General features: G+C 39.5%; 1 protein-coding gene across 3 annotated transcripts; it reads right to left on the bottom strand.

Moving 5' to 3' along the window:
• Positions 1-42: 42 nt before the first annotated feature.
• LOC119782097 (protein FAM171B-like) lies at positions 43-21,523 on the bottom strand. Of its 3 annotated transcripts, none has more exons than XM_038282884.1 (8): positions 21,210-21,523; positions 10,274-10,507; positions 9,841-9,933; positions 9,592-9,750; positions 7,006-7,176; positions 4,512-4,628; positions 3,186-3,304; positions 43-1,368 (listed from the first exon to the last, which is right to left on the bottom strand). In XM_038282884.1, the coding sequence occupies exons 1-8, from the start codon at positions 21,379-21,381 to the stop codon at positions 499-501; spliced, it is 1,935 nt and encodes a 644-aa protein (XP_038138812.1). In that variant the 5' UTR covers positions 21,382-21,523; the 3' UTR covers positions 43-498. The 3 variants fall into 3 exon arrangements, with proteins under 3 accessions (XP_038138812.1, XP_038138811.1, XP_038138813.1); XM_038282883.1 differs by having other exon boundaries at positions 43-1,363; positions 3,181-3,304; positions 21,210-21,522; XM_038282885.1 differs by lacking the exon at positions 7,006-7,176 and having other exon boundaries at positions 43-1,363; positions 3,181-3,304.
• Between the last annotated feature and the right edge of the window lie 502 nt (positions 21,524-22,025).

Here is a 22,025-nt window from a genome sequence, read left to right as displayed (position 1 = left end):
GGGACAAAACACAGGATGACCTTACGTAAACATATCACCAGAATGATTGACAATAAGGAGGACCAATTATTTTGATGATCAACCCAAAAAAAGAACATCCTCCATTATAACCTATAAGATGCAGGTTACCTCTTTTAGGAGCTAATCTGCACAGGAAAGCAGCTTCTCTATTTTAGCTGACTTCTAAGTCAGGAAAATCGTAAGTTTACAACTTATTTAACCTTCAGAAATTTGTGATGTAATGAAACGGAGGAACCCAGACAGGAGAGCTGGCTTCGTTTTAAAGGCAAGTATTTTTCTTTGGGGCTGGAAGGAAGCACCTATATTTCATAAATTAATACCTAATGGTTAAGGCATGACTTTGAAAGGCTTAAACAATGCCTGATGTACAGTAGGAGTTTTGAGTTGCAGCTGTTGTGATCTGTATGGTCAGTCTTTCTGCACTGTGGTCAATCCCCATGTGAAAAATAAACCTGTAACTCTGATAAAACCCAGTTTTTACTCTTGAGGTGCGTGCTTGTTACTGGAAGGGCTTTTAATGAATGTGGCGTTTCTCTCCAGAGTTACAGGCCTCCTTCCAGTCGACTGATTGAGTTCGCTTAGGTCCACTCCTGAGTCCAAACTCGTTTCTCGACTCTCCATGGGCCTCCGTCTCCTCTGCTGCTCCGACACGGCGTACCGGATCTCTGCGGCTGGTTTTCCCTCCAGGGAGACGAACCAGGCCCGTGGAGGCTGAGGAGAAGGGATTTTAGATAAACCTGTGATGGCCTGGACAGAATGTCTGCTTCCAGCCAGTTTATTCAGCGTTCCTGGTACAGAGGCCGACTCTGGGAGGTTGAAGGGCATTCTGGATGTGTTAGATGGTCCTGGAGAGCCCTCAGAACTTTGGAGCTGGTCCTCGGTGTGGAAAGTCTGGGTGAAGCTTTCTTTCCTCTGAGGCTCTGCAGCAGCTCCGTTTGAAGCTCCGACCCGTGGCAGAGTGGCTGACCTGCTCCAATCGACCTGCTCCGGATGTTCCTCCAAGTGAAAAAATGCTGGAGCAGGAAGGATGGCCAAAGGTTGGTTGTAGAAGAACAAACCATTTGGGTGACATGAAGGGACTTGAGTTTGTTCTGAGGTCATATTAATAACGTCCAGCGTGTTACACTCTGATGGAACCGCTGCAGCGCCACGGTTGGCGATCACCTCTCCGCTCTTCATTGTAAGGAAGGAATCGAGGCACCGGTTTGAACGTTGGTTCTCTCCATCAGCATGCTGTAAGGCTGAGGATGCTTCAGACTCCTCGTCATGAACTGTGGAGGTGGTTTGGTCTTTTCTCATCACTGTTGACGCCTTTCTAGTTTTGTTTTTAAGGATTTTCCTTCTGCAAATAAAAAACAGACTTATTAAGATTTCTTAAAGCTTGTATTTTCAATAACTGACTCTTGAAAGAAATGTAAAGGAAATACATCACTGTACAAAAATCTTAATCTAATCTAATAATCTTGCAATTGTCTGCATTTTCCTAACCTGACTACGCCAGATGGATTTGCTCCACATTTCCATCTGGAAACCTTCCGTTGAAGTAATTTTGGGAAGGGGCGAAAATACTGGTTAGCTGATTGGCCTATGTTGGTGATAGACGGGCCAAATAAACCAATCAGATCAACGAAGCATATGACGTACTAACAGAGCAACGACGAAAACACAACCACAAGCCAGGCTACTCTTGCTGAAACCAGTCGGAAGAAGAGCAAAAACATCTTTTCCTCTGAGAAAAGCCTCCAGAGCAGTGTTTTGCTCTTCTTTCAGTGAAGAAATACTCTGTAATTCCGATAAAACTTGCTCGATAGCCACGCTAACGCTAGTTTCATCGGCTGAAGCCGCCATGTTCTTTAGACTGAACTGTATCGCTTCTCATTGCGTCACACCTCAACCCGCCTCAAAGCCAACGCTGATTGGACGTTCGTTTGGTGAACGGCTCCAAATTTTCTTTAACGGAGAGTCTCCAGACTGATCTGCGAGTGAAACCTTGAAAGCTCGCGAGATCGGGATGGTCTCATGAGGCTAGCATTTTCCCTTCAAGCAGTTGGATTTTCCTCCCATTTTTTAAAGAAGTCTTGATCATAAAGTATTGAAAGATTTTTGCTAACACCAAAAAAAATTTTGATTTTCCTTCTTAAGAAACATATCAAAGAATGAATATTAAGAGTGAACAGAAGAGTATAGAAGGAGAAACCTATAGAGAGGATTGAGCTGGACTGTAAGAACTGTTTAACTCAACTTTCAGGAAATGACTGATTGTTTTTGGACTGAGCTGAATGCTAAATAAATTATATCAATTGCACCTGAACTCATATTAAAGAATTAAATTTTTTTTCTTAAACATAATTTCATTTTTCCGTAACACCATTACAAAGCTGAAAACAGTAAATAGATTAATTCCATGCAAATGTGCTTGCAAGCCATTATTTCTGTTAATTGTGATTAGCTGTTTACAGCTGATCAGAATAAAGCATTTGAAATGAGAACATTACATCAGTCCAATTAAAAAAGCACTTTATTACAGAATGTGTGCTTAATAAAAAGTATGGTTATTACCTGACAAAAGGATATTTTCAAAAGCTACTTTTCATCTTGCAAACTGGCCTTAACAGAAACCTGCTCTAGTTTACTGAACATGACCATATTTTCCTATTAAAGTGCTTAAAGGGGAAATTTCTCAAACTGAATATTAAAAAAAAATAAAAAATGTCAGCAGAGACAAAAGGCCGAAGTTTCAGTTAATGTTTTTTTTAAGTTGAACACACGTCCTGCCCATTCCTAATCCCATTCATCAGGTTCAATTTGCATGCTTTCTAAGCCACACAAGGCTCAGTTTTTGGTCCACTCTATAAAGCATCGAAATCAATCCTATTTTTGACATTTTTAATTTAAAAAAGGCTTCCTGGATGGGAAGCGAAACATCTTCAAACTTGGAAACAAAGTCCTGTGGATTGTTTTTTTTTTTTAACATTTTTGGAAACACATCCTAGAACAAAAAGAAAAAAGATACAATTCTAACATGTACAATTTGGAAGCACCATAAACCTAAACTTAACAGAAAATTACTAAAAAGGGTGGTGTTCATCTGTGCAACATTTTCAGATAAAAAACTAAAATAAACAGACTAAAATAAAGGTGAAAGACTTATTTTTTTACCTGCAGAAACATAGGAGTCCAAGCAGAAACAAAATAAAAGCAAAAAGTGTTCCTCCAACAAGAACCGTAAGAAAAAACGAATGTTGAGAGATGAACTCAAGAAGCGCTGGGAATCCAAAGACACCTATAGAAGATGATAGGAGAACAAAAAAATCAACTTGAAGCTTCATTTGCACCTTAAAGGGCTTTTTAATTTCATATATTTAGTTGGGTTAAGACATATTTGATAAAAAAAAAAAAAAAGAAAATTAAAATCCAAAGTTACTGTTTTGTTTTTTATCCAGTTACAAAACTGGATCACAGTCATCCAAAAAGGCATTCATTGAATACCTTCATTGAGATGCAAGCAGGTGATTTATTTATGCATGTTGAATGGCAAATGTGTTTTTGGGCAAAGCTAAACGTCTTCCATGACAACAACTTATTTTTTTTCATAAGCAAAATAATTCCAAGGAGCTCTTGATGTACATGCACTTCCTGTAATCTTGGTAATACTGTCTATAAATGGATGGATAAATGGATCGTTTCCTTTTTTTTTTTTTTTGCCATCATTTTTCTTCTTTGGTTGGGTGATTAAACTATTTTATTAATTAAAGGAATTTCTGTTCATTTAGATTGAAGTTTTAGAAAAAGATTGGGATATTTTTTTTATTTTTGGGCTTTCACCGCATTTTCTGTTCTAAGATGCAAACTTCCAACTGATAAACTAGCTGACTGTGTGTTAAAACTAACTATAAACATTTAGTCTGTTATATTTTTATAGCTTTGAGAAACATGTTTTTAAATTAGGGTGACCTCCCAGAGGAGATAATTAAACTAAAAGTCAGTTTCTGAACGTTATGTATGTTCTTTTTCATTTTTTAATCATGAAACTTTAAGGAAAAACAAAACCCATACATCAGATTTCATTTTTCCACCATATTGCCCCCCCCGTACTTTCTTCTAAGCCAAAGTACCTCCCTCTCTGACTCTAAAATGTCAGTTCACCACACATCAATAACACCACTTCCCATATGTCATCCGATCAAAAAGAATGGTCTCCTTGTAATTTAGAAAAAAACAAACCACTAAACTTTGTTTTCCAAATTTGAAATTCAATGACAATGACCTGGATGACTGAGAATCTTCACCAGCTGGTCTCCTTCTAACTTTTTACATCAAGCTGAGAACTTTAATCCAATCAGTTTGCTTTGGTCTTTAAGTATTATGTCAAGTGAGGTTGTAAGATACTTCATAAAATATGTTTCTCTTTGTTTTTCTTTTCCTTCATCTTTTTACCATTGCCGTATTCTGTTAAAAAACATCTGAGCATGTCTGAGGTAAAAACCTGCCTCTATTTGGGGACAAAGGTGTGGCGATCCAGTAGCCCAGATGAGGGGCAGTGAATGTCCACATCAGTTTTCCTTCTACCAGGTTCATCATTCCAAGTCCTTTCCTCATCCATCCACCTGCAGTGAAGCCATACAACATGAAAAATTAAAACAATAAAATCACGATTTAAACCTGTGCAAACTTGTTCGCCTCTACAAAAGCCCATTCCAAGTCAAAATTATCCGATGGTTAGAAAGGGGGGGAAAGGACGCCATTTTTCTTAAAAGAGCAAAAAAAAAATCCCTGAACAGAGAACAGGATAGTGGTTTCTGCTAAAAAGTCTTTACATTTCAGTCATGGCACTCAGTCCAAAGAAATTACATGTGCACTCCTATTATGATTCAAAAGACCAATCACATAGCCCATGCACAATAAAGGGCTCCAACAACCCAGAAAAACAAGGGGTGGCTATTTGATTTGTACCTGACTTGGACTGGTCTTAGGAAGATGGACCTCCATGCTGCTTAAATACTTCAGCGCTCCAACTACAGACTGCGCTGGTGTGAGCTGACAGAATCAAAAGAAGACTCCTGGATAGGTGTACAAAACGTCTTAAAGGGGTCATAGAATGCAAAACCGAGTATAAATCGTCATAGATAAAATAAAAATAGTTCAGTGGGTGAAATGGACATACAGAGAAGTTCAAACCCCATCAACACCTCCTTTCCCCGCAAATCTCACAATTCTAAACCTACGCCATAAAACGGGCGAATCCAAACGAAGCCGTGAATTGACATAAACTTGGGCATGTTGCCTTATTTGGTTCTGGCCTGTACTTTTGTACAAACACAGGCCAAGGTTTGGTCCCTCCGTCTGCTGGCTCCCTGTCCCCGTAAATTCCCCCCGGAAATTTTTTTAGGTATGAAAAGTAGGACATGTTTGGGAAAAAGAGGATGTCTGCTCACCTTACCATATCAACAATTTGATGTTTCAGTGAGTGAGTGCTTGTTGCTATGATGCGTCTTTGCTCAGCAGCTTCGCTTCTTGTACACCAACCAATCAGCGCACAGCTTATCTAAATATTCATGAGCATAGCATAAAGGGAAGAAAAACTGTTGTTTCATTCTAGGGCTTTTAACCAGGCTTGCATTAGGGCTCAGAGAACAGCAAATATGCCATTTGTAGCCCAAACTATGTTACAAACCCTATTCAGAGACCTTAAAGGAATAGTACACCCAAAACATGATTAGCCTTCATTTTCTACTCACCCCCATGCTGAACAACACCCTGGAGTACTTTTTTGATATCTCAAATGCATCTGGAGATATGGGAGGCTTCTTGCTGTCTGCTGACATTCAAATAATGGAGGTCTATGGTGCCCGAGACAGAAAGGTCCATAAAAGTCCACAAAAAACGTGTCAATATTCCTCCATACTGCTCGTCCAATGTATTCCAAGTGTCCTGAGTGGGTAGCGTCCAGAATTTACTCGAAACGAAGTCATTTAGAATGTTTTTAGAGCATAAACAGTAGTGTATAGGATTTCCTGAAAGCGCGCACATGTGCGATCACGACGCTACGGAAGCCGGCAGACCAAACCAGATGAAAGTGCGCATTCAGCGTCTGCTCTTCCAATAATGCAAGCGTAGAAGAAGAAATGTGCCGTTTACCTGTGCAAAGAAAGAAACAACGAAAGAAAAATGTCTGAGGACTTCAGTGTTGAGGAAGAGCTTTGCCGAGCTGAATGCGCTGGTTTGGTCTGCCGGCTTCCGTAGCGTCGTGATCGCGCATGTGCGCGCTTTCAGGAAATCCTATACACTACTGTTTATGCTCTAAAAACATTCTAAATGACTTCGTTTCGAGTAAATTCTGGATGCTACCCACTCAGGAAACTTGGAATACATTGGACGAGCAGTATTGAGGAATATTGAAACGCTTTTTGTGGACTTTTATGGACCTTTCTGCCTCGGGCGCTGGGTACCTCCATTATTTGAATGTCAGCAGACAGCAAGAAGCCTCCCAGATCTCCAGATGCATTTGAGATATCAAAAAAAGTACTCCAGAGTGTTGTTCAGCATGGGGGTGAGTAGAAAATGAAGGCTAATCATGTTTTGGGTGTACTATTCCTTTAAGGACCAGCACCAAATACCCTATAGAGACATTCTATGACCCCTTTAAGAAGAAACTGAGCCAAAGTCTGGAAGTCTATTTTGTTCATATTATCATCATTACTTCCAACTCCATAGCAGATCTTCACCTTTCTTTTACAGCCTGTCCAAACTGCCAATAGCACAGTTTAAATTTAAACAGAAGGAAACCAAACTGTTTGCATATCTTATTCATTTTATAGGCTTTGTAGTTCACCAACAACACGCCCAGTTATTTCATGTGCTTACTTTATTTTTCCATGCAATTCGGCACTGCATCTTTAGAATCTTTGAAGATCTAGCCCTAAATGTATTCATGTGCATCTGGTCAGGTAGGAGAGCAGAGTGTTGAAAAGCTTCTGTACTGACCAATGGTTCTGTTAAAGAACCAGGCTGGAACCACGTCTGCAGCCTGGAGGCCACAGCTGTCAGGAACATTGAGGCTGATCTGGATCGGCCCCTTCACCTGCAGCTCCGTGTCTCCTGAGAAAAGCTGCACACAGACTGCTGCCACTGGACTTAGCTCCACGCTCATGTATCCTAGAGTACATCAGAAACAATAGTGTGTGAGTTATAATGCAATGGGTAAATATTTAGCATATTTAAGGTTTTGTTTCTGATTAGATGTCTCATGAAGTTACCAATAGTTCTCTTTAAGGGTTTTTGACTCTTTGGGTTGGCTTTTGATTTAGTAGAAAATAAGCTAATCATGTTTTTGTACTATCACCTTTAAGGATCCACACAAATCCCTGAATTTCTTATGATCCCTTTAAAGAAGAAACGAGCCAGTTGGAAGTCATTTGTTCCTCATACCTTATTCCAACTCCTGCAATCTTCCTCTTTAGCTGTCCAAACTGCCAATAGCACAGTTTAATTAAACAGAGGAAAAAATGGTTTGCAATATTAATTCATTTATAGCTTTGTTCTAACAACGCAGTTTTTTGTGCTTATTGTATTCCATGAATCGCATACTTAGAATCTTTTGAAGTCACCAAATCATGTGATCTGTCAGTAGAGACAGTGTTTGTTCTGTACTGACAATGGTCGTTAAAAACCAGGCTGGAACCACGTCTGAGCGGAGGCACAGCTTGTCAGGACATTGGGCTGTCTGGAGCCTTACTGAAGACTCGTGTTCCGAGAAAAGCTGACATCAGATGCTGCATGGACTTCTCCACTGCTCATGTCTCCATTTTCAATTTCTTTTATTTTGGTGTCCTTAGCAGTCATTCCTGGCCAATTGTTTCTCTGTTTAACTTCTTTTATTAGAAGTCTCTCTCTGGATCTTCTTTCCAGAGAGAGAACTTCTGTCCTGGTGCTTCTATCTCCTCAGAGCCTATCTAAATGCAGCAGATGAACCTCGTTCTAATTGCGTTTTTAAATGGGTAATTTCTCTCCACTTCTAACACAAAGTTGCTGAGGAGAGATTGTGGCAAAATCAACGACTCATTGCTACTGTTGATAGGCACTGTCCTACTGCCTACCATTATATGATCAAAAGATTTATGCTGAAATAACTTTGGAGTTTGGAATGCCAAATATCAGGAAATGGTTTTGTGCCCCAAGTGTCTTAAGAGGACTACTGTATTTAAACTAGAGTCTGTCCACACTAATAGGTAAATTTTTTGAGGAAGAAGATAATCTGCTAACTGGAAAAAATCCAAATCTAGATAAGTCATTTTTTCCCCTAAAATAAGTGCATTTTTTTTCTTGAATTGAGAAGGTAAAAGAGACATTTTGCCAATGGAACAAGACAATTTACATTTAAAATAAGAAAACACAATTGCATTGTCTTATTTCAAGTGCATTTTATTGAAATATCTTATTTTAAGAGTAAAAATACTCATTCCATTGGCAAATCATCTCATATACCTACTGAAATTCAGGGTAAATACACTTAATTTAAGGTAATCTTACTTATTTCTAGATCATTTTTCCAGTAGGAGATGTCTACATCTCCTGTTATTGGGTTTTGTAGAACAAATTTGTATCTTTCAGAGATACTTCTAAAAGTGCAGAATCTTTCAAGGATCGGTTGCTTCTTCAGTTCTCCATCCATCCATCCATCCATCCATCCATCCATCCATCCATCCATCCATCCATCCATCCATCCATCCATCCATCCATCCATCCATCCATCCATCCATCCATCCATCCATCCATCTTCCTCCGCTTATCCGGGGTCGGGTCGCGGGGGCAGCAGCCTAGGAAGGGAGGCCCAGACTTCCCTCTCCCCAGCCACTTCTTCCAGCTCTTCAGGAGGAACCCCAAGGCGTTCCCAGGCCAGCTGAGAAACATAGTCTCTCCAGCGTGTCCTGGGTCTTCCCCGGGGCCTCCCCCCGGTGGGACGTGCCCGGAACACCTCACCAGGGAGGCGTCCAGGAGGCATCCTAACCAGATGCCCGAGCCACCTCAACTGGCTCCTCTCGACGTGGAGGAGCAGCGGCTCTACTCCGAGTCCCTCCCGGATGACCGAGCTTCTCACCCTATCTCTAAGGGAGAGCCCAGCCACCCTACAGAGGAAACCCATTTCGGCCACTTGCATCCGCTATCTCGTTCTTTCTGTCATGATCCAGAGTTCATGACCATAGATGAGGGTAGGAACGTAGATCGACCGGTAAATCGACAGCTTCGCTTTTTGACTCAGCTCTCTCTTCACCACGACGGACCGGTACAGCGCCCCCTTCACGGCAGACGCTGCACCAATCCGTCTGTCAATCTCCTGCTTCCTTCTTCCTTCATTCTGCAGAAGCTGGCTTCTTCAGTTCTTTAAGACTAAATTTCCTATCAAATAGACCTAAACAGGCTTCTGTGCATATATATATATATATATATATATATATATATTTATATTTTCCTGAAAAAGTAAAACTCATAAACTTGATTTGTGAAGAGTCACATAGGATTCAAAGCAGACTTTGGATAATGTGACCTACCTTGCAGAAAAAATAATGTTACCTGATTGGCTGCTGATGATGCCCAGGGTGTTGAGAGAGCTGTCCTGCTGTGAAGTGAGTTTAGGAACCGTCAGGTAGGCTCTGATGGAGCTGATGTTCCTGCTGTGGGTCAGGTTCAGGAGGCTCTGAGGAAACCTGACCGTGGGCTGGGAAACAGCAGCTTCAATTGGAAAAAAAAGGTTTGTGAATTTCCATAAAATCTTCCTATTTTTAAAGTCACAGAGAGAGCAACAGAAACATTTCCCAATACCAGCAGTTCTCCCAGTGATCAGAACCGTATCTTCAAAGAGCCAGATGTTCCCTTGATTTAGACGCAGCAGGGGAACAATTATAGATGAGAAGACTGCAGAAATAATAAAAGACAGAGAGAGGGGGGGAGATACAAACCTAATATTAATATTAAAAATTTGTTTTTTATTCCACTAGATGGCAGTGTTGTTGTTTTCTTGTTTCTCATGTGCTGAAATCCTTTGCTGAACAGGTACTGGACATCTTATGCAACATTAAAAAAAAACATGAGATACGAAAAATTGATTTAAAGAAACAAGGAAAATTCCCCTGAATGTTGTCAGATTATAACGACTAATTTTAGGACCTAGAATTGGTTTTAAACTAATTTTGACATCCACACTACATGACTACCCTTCCATACAAATACAAAAATACATCAATGGGGAACTCACTGGGTATTTTACTGGTTTTACACAGCAGTAAAGCAGAAATAAAGCCTTTCTTAGAGGCCACAACTGTGATGGGCAGCCCTGAGTGGAAAGGAACACGAAGCCGCACGCTGCCGTCCTCCTCACTCAAAGCTGTGCTGTTCAACCTATGGTTGACGAAGAGGTCCAGAGCTGCCCGACTCAGTGGCTGCCGACTCAGCATGTCGTTGACTTGGACCCTCAGATTAAAGGTGGAGCCTATAAAGAGAAGGAACATGTTTTTGAGTTTTATATATAACAACACAAGCCTCAGGATGGCTTTAAAATATATGTTAAAAGGAAAGTCTGGTGTTTAACTTGCTTTTCTTGAACAGAACAAATGCTTTTTACAACTACAAGATATTTAAAGCAGATTTTTTAACAGACAATAAACTAATTTCTATATTAGAAAACTGATAAAGGTAAAGGAAAAAAATATATTCCAAAAAAGGACTGGGAAATATTAGGTGTTCCTGTTCCATTGCGTGTCGGTGAATCATAATGGCTGCAATTTAAGGCATCTTGGCATCTAGATGTGACCGGGATAGAAAGCAGGAGTTCAGTGACTCTGAATGTGACACATTTCTCAGTGCCTGACAAGATGGTCTAAATATTTTAGAAGCTGCAGATCTGCTAGGGTTTTCTGTTTTGTGTGTGTGTCCTTTTTTGCTGATGTAGCGTTGGGAATAGATGTTTCAGAGCTAGATGTTAGCCCAATAGTTTTGGTTTCACGTGTAGACCATTATGGAGGTTGACATAAGGTTCCACTTGGAACCTTATGTCATGAAACTGTATTGAAAATTATTTATGGAGTAAAATTGAGAGGGGTCTGGCTATAGACCCGCACTGTCAGGACCCTTTGTTGCAGACCTGCACAACACAGTCTCCTGCACTGTCAGGACCAGAAGTTTACCGCAGACATTTTTTTAAAGCCTTCTGGAATAGTGTGTAGCATGTATCTGCTGCCAGACTTTATTAGAAACAGAAATGTTGTAAACATTCATCTATATCCGTTCAGTTGACCCGTCATGTTGTGTTTAAATGAACGTCACAAGGTTTTTGTACCCTTTGTGCCGAAATAGACCACAGGTTTTTATGATACTTTTAAAGTGACGTTCAGACACAACATAATGGTGATGTTTTCCAAGAGATGCAGCAATGTCTTAACCTGACAACAGCCAGATGCATGTCTCGCTCCGCCTAGCTCCACTCACATACATCTGGGACACCGCCATAGGAATTGCCTTTACTGAAGGCTGGGCCTTATCAAAACTCCTTGCATATGATTGGATAAGCCTCTGTCATCTTTATTGACGTGCTATTTCAACTACTCACACCGAAGCTAACCCGTGACGCTGTGAGAGGAGGAGCCATTTGGTAGATCAAGCTCTTGCCAAATCCGGTCGGGAGAAGGGCAAAAACATCGTTTCCACCAACAAAAGCCTTCAAAGCCGTTCTCTGATGTTCTTTTAATGAAACAATATCAGATAGATTGGACAACACAGAAGAAATAGCAGCATCAATGCTAACGCTTGCTTCCTCGATGCGAGCCGCCATTGTTGTTGGAATGTCACGGTCGCTTCTCCACTCCAGGACACACCTGCCCTGCGTCCTGATTGGCCAGACCATAAATTTGGTTGGGGAAATCACTTTCAATGAGCGGGTTCCCAGATGTATGTGAGTGGAGCTAGGCGGAGCGAGACATGCATCTGGCTGTTGTCAGGTTAGCAATGTCTTTGTATGGTAGCCCAAACTGAAAATAAAGCCTAATTACTTAATGAACAATTGTCAGAAATACTCATGCGATCATGCTAAAAAGTGCGCATGTAAAACTGACTAGTGCCCTTTAAGGATAAATGAAATTTCTGGCTATTTGGTCATATATCTAGGTGTTCAGTAATTCACTGTGAGTACACTAAGCTTAGTTATTTGAAATCACAAACCCTCCATTGTCAAATCTTTGTGGTCAGCCAATGTAAGAACATAGCACAAACAATACTAAAAGAATAAAGAATATATATTATGATACTTGCAAACACACATAAAAGATGTCTTTGTAAAAAAATTTGTTAATTTTTATAGTTTGATATCTTCTTGCATTTTTTAACCGAATCCAGTTGAAGTCTAAAGAGATCATATATATTGTTAAACGCATGAATAGACAAACTTATCTCTTATTAATTATTAATTATGAAGACCCAGGAAATATGTGGGGTATCAGTGGGGTGGTACAAATTCATGATATTTTCTAAAATTGTAAAAAACATTCAAAAAACTATTATCTGTTGACCAAAACATCAGGCAGGTGAAATTAGAGGTTTTTTGTGTGTTTTTTCTTGTATTGGCATTTTCCAATACTTGCATGCATTCATCAATTCTTTAGAGCAGTGAACAGCCTTGCCTTGAGATCCGGTGAGGAACCCTTATCTGCCTCATTCTATCAGTCGATCTCTAGTCTGGCCCGACGTTAAATGGACTATAAGACATTTCTAATGAAACCAAACAACCCTGTATGTTACATCAGGACCACATCACCAAATCACAGTCACAAACAGATAGAAATGTATACACCCCTATGCATATAAATCTAGGCAACAAGTAATAAGAAAAAGCTGGGTTCAAACCAATAACTTGTATTACAGGACGACTCTAACACCAGCACCTTCTCATAACCTGTAATAAACATGTACTTGATTATGTTTATGTTGAATTTCTATAAGAAATGCAACAGTACATTTCTTATAGAAATTCCACAAGGTGCCCTCACCCAACCCAATCGCAATAGCAGTATAATGCAAGGATAATGCCAGCATATTGCTTTATGATTAGGGTTGTCAAAAGTATGCATACTTAAAAAAGTATCGATACTGAAACGTTGTATTCGGATACAATACTCATTTTCAAAAGTATCGATACGTGCTACCACCAGTGGCACCTAAAGTGCATCTAAAGTGCAGAATAGAGGACAATGCACTTTCTAAACACTGTGTGGTTAAATAATTCTGTGCACTTTTCAGTTTCAGACTATTTTTGTAACAGGTGCAGCTGCTGAGAATTATTTTTGTTTGGCTAGCGTCATTGTTATGTGTGTAAAGCATAGCCAAGGAAGGAACATTTAATTTAAATTTTATAAGTTTTTTATCAAGCTTGCTTAATATTGTGCACAGCATACAACCTCAAAATATTGTTCTTATTGTTTATTGTATTTATTTCTTGTATTTTATTAATGAAAATATTTCTGTTGAATTTTGGAGTCTTTGTTTTTATCCTTGTGGTACCGAAAATGATATCGATATTTTCCTAAGTATTGGTATCGACTTGAAAAGTTTAGTATCGTGACAACACTATTTATGATAATATAATTCACAACAACAGCTTCCAGAAACCTTGCCCCATTATGGTCAAATTTAAGGTTTTCCTGGAAAACCTTGAGAGTTACCAGTTGTCTTAAAGGAAAAGTCCATTCAGCTAGGAATAACCACTGGCTCATTATTTATACCTAAACCTAATACATTTGTGGTGGTTTAATGAATTAAGCGTTAATCAGTAAAAAAAATTAAAACAATATTTTTCGTTGCGATCACTGAGTCCGGGAACAGCCATTTTTGCCCAAATATAATAACCCCTCACTCCTGACATCTTCTGGTAGTGACGTCACGGTGCGGTAAGCCTAGCCCAATTCTACCCGCTTTACAAGCAAAATCAATGGGAACTACTAGACACATCTGCAATCAATAATTATTATAGATTTCCAGAGGACTTAACCATTGAAATCGGGTAAAAGTGAAAAAAAGAATTATGATCCTCCACGGACAATGGTGTGTTGTGACAAACACCAGATACAGCACTGGGACTTGATCAACAGCCGATACCGCACCGTGATCTCTTAAACCAGTAGGTGGCAGTAGTGTTCTTTGACAAACATGAATGTCTCCGGTAAAGCAAATTCAAATGAAAATTACTCTTATCATTTATTGAAAAATATGTAATAATTTCATACTTATAGTACTTTCATACGTTTGTATTCTGAATGTGACCAGACTTTTTCTTTAAGGACAATTAGATCATCAACATTTTATTAATGCCAATTTGCAGGCTGTGAACTAAGCCAATTAACTAATACGTATTAAGTGAACAAGAAAAATGACATCTAATAAATTCTAGTGTTAAAAAAAGTAACTGTCCAACAAAGAGCAAAACAAAAATAAAAGGCAAACAAGATTTTTTAGCTGTCATATAGGAGTGGATATAATTCTAATAGACCACATCTGAAGGCCTGAAAAACATTTTTACATCATAACTATTAAGAGTGGGATCTGGCACAGTGGACATTTCTATCACCTTGTCTCCATAAAAATATTAGTCTCTGCAGATAAAGTTAAGCTCAGGTTTAAGGAGATTTATTAGTCGTAGCTTTATTAAATTAAGCTATGGAAGCTATTTTTAGTTTTTATGCAGCACCAAGGACTACTGTAGCACAAATGTGAGCCACTATAATACCAGAAATATGTTCTCTGATGACTGGAGCTTCTCAGAGTCTTTCTAATCCTTCTTCTCAAAGACTTGCCAAAGGTTTACAGCCACAACTATGATGCCAGTCTGCACATAGCCTAACGCTAGCAGCTGTCAGTAATAGCCAAACTCAAGGCAGCCAGATTCACCCATATCATTACCCCCAACCGTTTCCTTTGAGCAGAGCAAAGCAATAGCTTGGAACTGCTTGGATTGCATCCATTTTCAGCCACCAGTGTGAAACAAACAAGTACATTTGGTTGTGTGAGCCCGCTGAGATGCTAACAACAGTGCAGATGGAAAGGAGGATGGTTTTTTTAAGGAGAGGAAGCCTCATTTTTAAGAGTGTTTTTCTGCTTCAGCTGCCAAAAACAACAGAAGGGGTGGATCACTAATTCTGGAATGGACATTTCTGGGGCTAGATTACTATAATCCCTCCATTTGGCAAATTGACCCTCAACACAAAGAGAGTGGTTTTGAAACAAAGGAAAATTTGTCTTCAAATAAGAAAGAGACCATGCAGTGCATGGGATGTACGGTATTATCAGGAAACAGAACAACATAGATGACACATGTAGAAAATAAAGCATTCTTTCTAACATATAAAATGATAGAAAGATGTAATAAGATATTATGGTTGTGGAAAACAAAGTGCAAACTAAAAGAACTGCAGCAGCTATTACAAGAGGATGTCTGGCATCTATCTTTTTTATCAGATATTAAAAATAACAGCATAGATGCTAAAGGAACATGTTAACCAAATGATCCTGTGAGACCACCACCAGCATAGACAGATGGTGCAACAGGGAATTATCTTTAATGACCCCCGTCTACCCTGCATGTGTTTTGGGAATTAGGCCATTGTTTCAGCTGATGGATGAGAACATGAGAGCTCCCTTTAAGATCTTCACCAGCCGGAGCTGAATAACAAAATCTACATATCTGTTCCTTGGCTTATTAAATGACCTAACAATCACCATCCGTGTCTATATTTTTATATTTCAGCTTTTTGTCCAGTGTGGTAAGTCCTTTCCCCAGAGCTTTAACTCTGTGAGGAGAAAACCTGGCAGCACTCAGCAAATACCAGCCGGGTCGGAGGAGTTGGGAGCTGTTTGTGCCTCAGATAAAAGCATGCTTGGCTACATGTCCAAGTCATAAAGTCCACGCAGCTACAGACCAGATCATGTGATGATGGCTGGCGATGTACTCCTACATCAGCATGAATTAGTCATGAATCACTTGATAAGCACACAGGGTCACAAATTCCTCTCTCAGCTCCTCTGCTGAGAGCAAAAAGCCTGACAGGAAAAGTTCAACATAAGCACAGGCGTGTTATCGCTCTACCTTATATCATTAATAATAATGCATAATAATAAATAAGAAATCTACACAACTGAAGTGTCAAATCAGTGTGTAAACATGTGGCCTCCAGACTTTTAAAGTGCAAAAAGTCTTTACAGATTTTCTCCTCTTTTACTATCTGAAGCCTTTTCTTAATCCTTACCTAACACTCTAAATGCTGTGTGTGATCATATTGTAAATGAAGCCTTTACTTGTAAGGGCTTATGGCAAGCTATTGTAGCATATAGTAAACTCCACTTTTTTAATTTACCTTACAGGAGTTCACCACAGAGCAACGTCCTTCATTAAAGACCTCACAAATCCCAAACTTGCACAGTTCACAGTCCTGCTTTAGGTTAAAATTCAGAAGCATTAATTACATTTCAACCTACAAATATTCCTCTGGGTGCTCTATCCACAGCTCTCTTACAGCAACAAAGTCTGAATTTCATGGTCGAAAAGGCAGATTTAATGTGCAAAGCAATAGAAAAAAAAAAAAAAAACTTTCCAGAAATGTTCTATGGGAGTGCAAGACTGGGAAAAGAACTCCAAAACTGAAACTTTACTAGGATACGTGAGGTTTTCTGAAAATTTAAGGTGCATGTTTGGCAGCCTCCCTGCAATATGCAGTATGCCTTGTGCTTGTAAATATGAAAAGTAGATTAAAATAGATTAAAATAGAATATAATACAATAGAATAGAATTTAAAATCTAATTCCATCTTTCCGTAAAAAATCAAAAAATATCCACTGGACTTGGTTTCCAAGATTTGAAGATGTTTCGCCACCTCTCCAGGAAGCTTTCTCAATTCAAATGTCTGGAGCCGCAGTGAGTTTGAGTCTTATGCAGTGGATTTTTTTAAATTTTTACTGAATGACTATGACCTAATTCCATCATACGGTATCTGGTAGTAAGTAAAAGGTAGTAGAGTGAAGGGGGTGTCCTTTGGTGTGCATGAATTGTACATCTTTGAGGTACACTGCCATGAATGCACTGGTGCATAAAGAGACAAATGTTGTATTGAATCTAGGGCTGCAACTAACGATTATTTTGAAAATCGATGAATCGGCCGATTATTTTTTCGATTAATCGATGAATCGGACACAAAATATTTTTTTTATATTAACCTCTTTATTCCAAAATAAACATTTTAGACAGAACAAACAAGCACACAAGTACAGGTTGCTCATTAACTGTACTGGTGCTATATGAAAAATAAATGTTTGTTTTAAAACTATGCAAACTTACATGAGAAATGTAGCTGTACATCCACAAAATATAGGGTACTTTGTTTCATAAAGCGCAAAAAGAGACAGGCATTTTTGTTTTTTAAAGCCCCTAAGGGGTTCAAACAATAGGCCCCCCCATTTCAACAAATGAGGTTTTTTTAGACTAGAAGAGTTCTGCCTTTTAAGACAGGAAAGTATAGCAGTTAAAGTTGCTACTTGAGAAAATACTGAACCATAGAGATAAAAATAGCCCTGTGATTCAAATTATAAATTGTATTTGGAATAAAAATGAGAGAACTAGGGGTGCTAAAAAACACATCCTCCAAAGACAGATATTTACATGGGAATGTGGCAGATAATTGACATATTACTGATCTTGCTGGATTTTATTCTGCTTTACTTCCATAAATTGCAGGATCTTCTTTACTTTATCTTTGCCAGAAGATTTAAACTTTAAAAGCCTTTCCCTCATAATTTGCAAATTAATTTATTTATAAAGAAAATATAAACGCTGCTTAAGCTAATTCAAATGAAATTAAAAGTAAAATAAGTAGCCAACCTTATCACTGTCTGTAACCTACTAACACGGTAAGGAAAGCATCAGATGAGCTACCTGAGAAACTAACGTAACGTTTCCCCGCTTTAAAATGAAACAAACATGGTTACTCATCCTGCTGATCAGCTCTCTTCACTGCCATTGAAGGCTCCAACGTGTTTTCTTTTCAGGTGCTGTGTCATAACAGTGGTGCTTCCGTGCCATGTTCATTTGTTTTTACAAAAGTTGCATGTTACGACTTTTTTCACTTTACAAAGCGCAGGCTATTTTAATTATTGTGATCAATTTGCGCCGTCAATCCCGGGGCATGCGCGCTTCATTTGCAGTCTGGACGCTGAGGGTAAACTCCTCACTAAAATCCTGCGGCTCGGACTGCAGCGCTGAGAGGGATTCCTGTGGGAGAGGGAGAAAGGCATTGGGATGGGGGAGGCGCCCCATGGCAGCAGCTGCCGCTGGAGGAGAAGAGTAGGAATGATACATGCTTTCACGTAAGAGTCTCCAAGTAACATCGTAAAAAGTCGCCAGATTTGTCGCTAGTCGCTTTTTAAAAAAATAGTCGCTGGAGGGGTCTGAAAAGTCGCTGAGTTGGCAACACTGCAACTGCGGCGCTGACTCGCTCCGCCATATTTTTTTTTCTTCCCCGGGATGACGGCGGCGGCGGATGACGCATTAATCGCGCGACACAACTAATCGATGATTAAATTCGTTGCCAACGCTTTTAAAAGTCGATTTTTATCGATTTTATCGATTCGTTGTTGCAGCCCTAATTGAATCAAAACAGAAACGGAAGCTAGTGAAGAAAGGAAAACTTGTGGTGATGTTGTCATATTTGCTTGTTCGTGTAAGAAGTCCATGTTTTTCAGATGAAGAAAAATATGTTTTTCAGATGTGGGAGAGGTAAGGATCAAATGCCGAACTTACTATATATTGGGGACAGAGGACTCAAGTTTGTTGTCCTGACCACAATATCTTAATGAGTTTGTATGGTGGATGATTGCAGTTGATATGAAGTGCCACCAAGTTAAAGGAATTCCCAGGTCATATCTGCTTGTATCTTCCTCAAGCAGCTAGTGAATGAAGAGAGTGATCCTTTGGATGATGAAGAAGAAGATACAGTAGCTGAAGGTCTGTTTTAGTTCAGAGTTATGTATCGTCTGCATAGCAGGGAAATGATACACCAGGGCTAAAGATGGTTTCGCCAAGAAAGGGAATATTGAGGATGAATAGAGTTAATGATGGTAGTTTTAAATGCAGGGGGAATGTGTCAATCTTGTAGAGAGTTATTGATCATATGATGTTAGTGATGATAGTGATGTTGGCCTAATAAGGATGAGGGAAAAGGATCGAGACACCTTCTTGCAGAACCGCTTTATGGAGTTTTTTTTTAGAATGATACTGCCACCTGTGTCTCTGTTATATGCAGATGATGTGGTTCTATTAGTTTCATCAGGGAGTGATCTACAGCTCTCACTCAAGCAGTTCGCACCCGAGTGTGAAGCGGCCAGGATGAAGATCAGTGCCTCCAAATCCGAGACCATGGTCTTCAGCCTGAAAAGGGTAGAGTACCTTTTCCGGGTTGGGGAGGATGTGCTGACCGTAGTGGAGGAGTTTAAGTATCTTGGTCTTGTTCATGAATAGGGGGAAGATGGAGCGTGAGATTGATAGGCGGATTGGTGCGGGGTCTGCTGTGAAGTGCGCACTGTACAGGTCTGTTGTGGTGAAGAGAAAGCTGAGCCAAAAAGCAAAGCTCTCAATTTAACGGTCAATCTGGGTTCCTACCCTCATCTATGGTCATGAGCTTTGGGTCAAGAACGAGATTCCAGATACAAGTGACTGAAATTAGTTTTCTCTGTAGTGTGTCTGGGCTCTCCCTTTGAGATAGGGTGAGGAGCTCAGTCATCCGGGGAGGACTCAGAGTAGAGCCGCTGCTCCTCCACATCGAGAGGAGCCAGTTGAGGTGGCTCGGGCATCTGGTTAGGATGCCTCCTGGACGTCTCCCTGGTGAGGTGTTCCAGGCACATCCCACCGTGAGGAGGCCCAGGGAAGACCAAGGACACGATTCCCCCGGAGGAGCTGGCCCAAGTGGCTGGGGAGAGGTACGTCTGGGCCTCCGTACCCCTGCGACCCAACCCAGGATAAGCGAAAGAAGATGGATGGATGGATGGATGGATGGATGGATGGATGGATGGATGGATGGATGGATGGATGGATGGATGGATGGATGGATGGATGGATGGATGGAAGGATGGATACCGCTACGTGTGGCTAACATACAGAACTGCAGCGCTCTTATGCTTACGCTCTTATTTAACAAGTTTTTTGTTCATTAATTAATTTTTTTACTCTTTTCACCTTACGTGGAGTTGCCATAGAGATCTGACTTGAGCTAGATGCCTGTCTCTACTGAGAATCCAATATCTATCTTGAATATAACGCTTCAATTGTTTGCTAGGTCGGTCCCATTTAACATGGACATGCTGGACATCGCATTGCCAAACAGTGTGGAGACTTCTAAGCCAAAGTTAATTCAGGAAATTAGGTTACAGGTTATAGATGCATTGATGCTGAACTACAGAGGTGTCAGTCTGCTCATAAAAGAATGTTTTAGTGATAAAGTGTCAAGTAAAAAAGCTATTTTAAAGATATTATTCAGTAAAAACTTACATGTCTTTTAAACTATGATTATAAAAATTATGCTGCAGCTTATCCCATTATTGAGCAGCAAGAGTCCAAAATACATCGACACACCGCATCTTCTCATAAGGTTGATGTTTGATGTATTGATTGCTGAAAACCAGACATAAAAAAGCATGTGTTTCTTTAACTGCTAACATTCAAAAATATGGCATTATTTAAGTTATGATCATTTAATTCTTATTTTGAAAAAACATGTAACTGTTATTCTACTAATTTGTAGAATAATGGAAATGGAAAAAAGATTGATGAATGAACAATACCTTGATTAGAACAATTGATTGAATGATTACAGACCTAAAAAAATAAAATCTATTATATGATATTATTGCTTGCCATATTGGGTTCGCTTCCATCACTTCTCTTGTAAACAGATTAGTAGATTTGTGAGTAAATCCTCACACAAATAAGGCAATCTTTGTTTAAAATATTATAAAAACATGTGGTGTAAAGGCTGAAGGCGCAAAGGGAACGAAATTATATAAAAACGTTCATAAAACACAATTCCAGTGTTCTATTTATTCCCTGAAATGAACGATTAGTCAAATGTGCGACATGTTTAAATTCATGTGAAATTCTTGCTCCAAACCTGGTAGGGCCTGCAGCTGCTCAAAGGCTTCTTGTTTCATGGGGTCCTGCTTTGTGAAGTTCCTCTCATCAGCATGCAGAAGGTGTCCCTGAGTGTTGGTCAACTCTCCGCTTGTCCCCACGTTCCTGATCACAACAAGCGCGCAGAAAACACATTCCCACAACACATGCATGACAGAATCAGCTGCCCGATGCTTTACCAGCTCACCCAGGCCCAGTTTTTATCCACAGGTTGTTCAAGTAGAAGTGCTGCTGATCACTCAATCCGTTCACTCTGACCCCAACTACACTGGACACCAAACTCCGCCTCTTTAACCCTCCCACCTCTATCTATCTATCTATCTATCTATCTATCTATCTATCTATCTATCTATCTATCTATCTATCTATCTATCTATCTATCTATCTATCTATCTATCTATCTATCTATCTATCTATCTATCTATCTATCTATCTATCTATCTTTACTCAGAAGGAAACACGTGATCAACCTTTAAAAGGTAGAGATTGGTGGTGCTTCCATTTCTTTTAATAAATATTGGCTGTGCTGTTAATATGAGTTATAAGACATTAATTATTATTTGTGTTAACCTTCATGGTGCATCTGACCTTCAGAGATATTTAAGGACACAAATATTCCACAAAAATTGTTTGTTTTCTTATTTGGTTATTCCTGCACAGGAAGACAACATAACTGAAGAAGAGATCTTGCAAAAGTATGTGGTATTAACCTTTGATTAATTGTTCATATCAATTGCTCACCACTTCTGTCTGTCTGTCCTTCCTCTAAAATAAATAAAAAATGCGAAAAATAAGC

Source organism: Cyprinodon tularosa, unplaced genomic scaffold (assembly GCF_016077235.1).
Source record: "Cyprinodon tularosa strain WSP-4 unplaced genomic scaffold, ASM1607723v1 ctg189, whole genome shotgun sequence".
Lineage (NCBI taxonomy): Eukaryota > Metazoa > Chordata > Actinopteri > Cyprinodontiformes > Cyprinodontidae > Cyprinodon > Cyprinodon tularosa.
Note: the sequence above shows the minus strand (reverse complement) of the source record. Positions and strands in the feature narration are given on the sequence as shown.

What these genes read in the sequence shown, in the direction of transcription:
- LOC119782097 (XM_038282884.1), bottom strand. Translation starts at nt 21,381, where the DNA reads ATGCATGTGTTGTGGGAATGTGTTTTCTGCGCGCTTGTTGTGATCAGG. An exon ending in TAAAACCAGTAAAATACCCA is followed by an intron (nt 9,934 to 10,273) that starts GTGAGTTCCCCA and finishes TTATTTCTGCAG; the next exon opens with TCTTCTCATCTATAATTGTT. An exon ending in GATCACTGGGAGAACTGCTG is followed by an intron (nt 9,751 to 9,840) that starts GTATTGGGAAAT and finishes TTCCAATTGAAG; the next exon opens with CTGCTGTTTCCCAGCCCACG.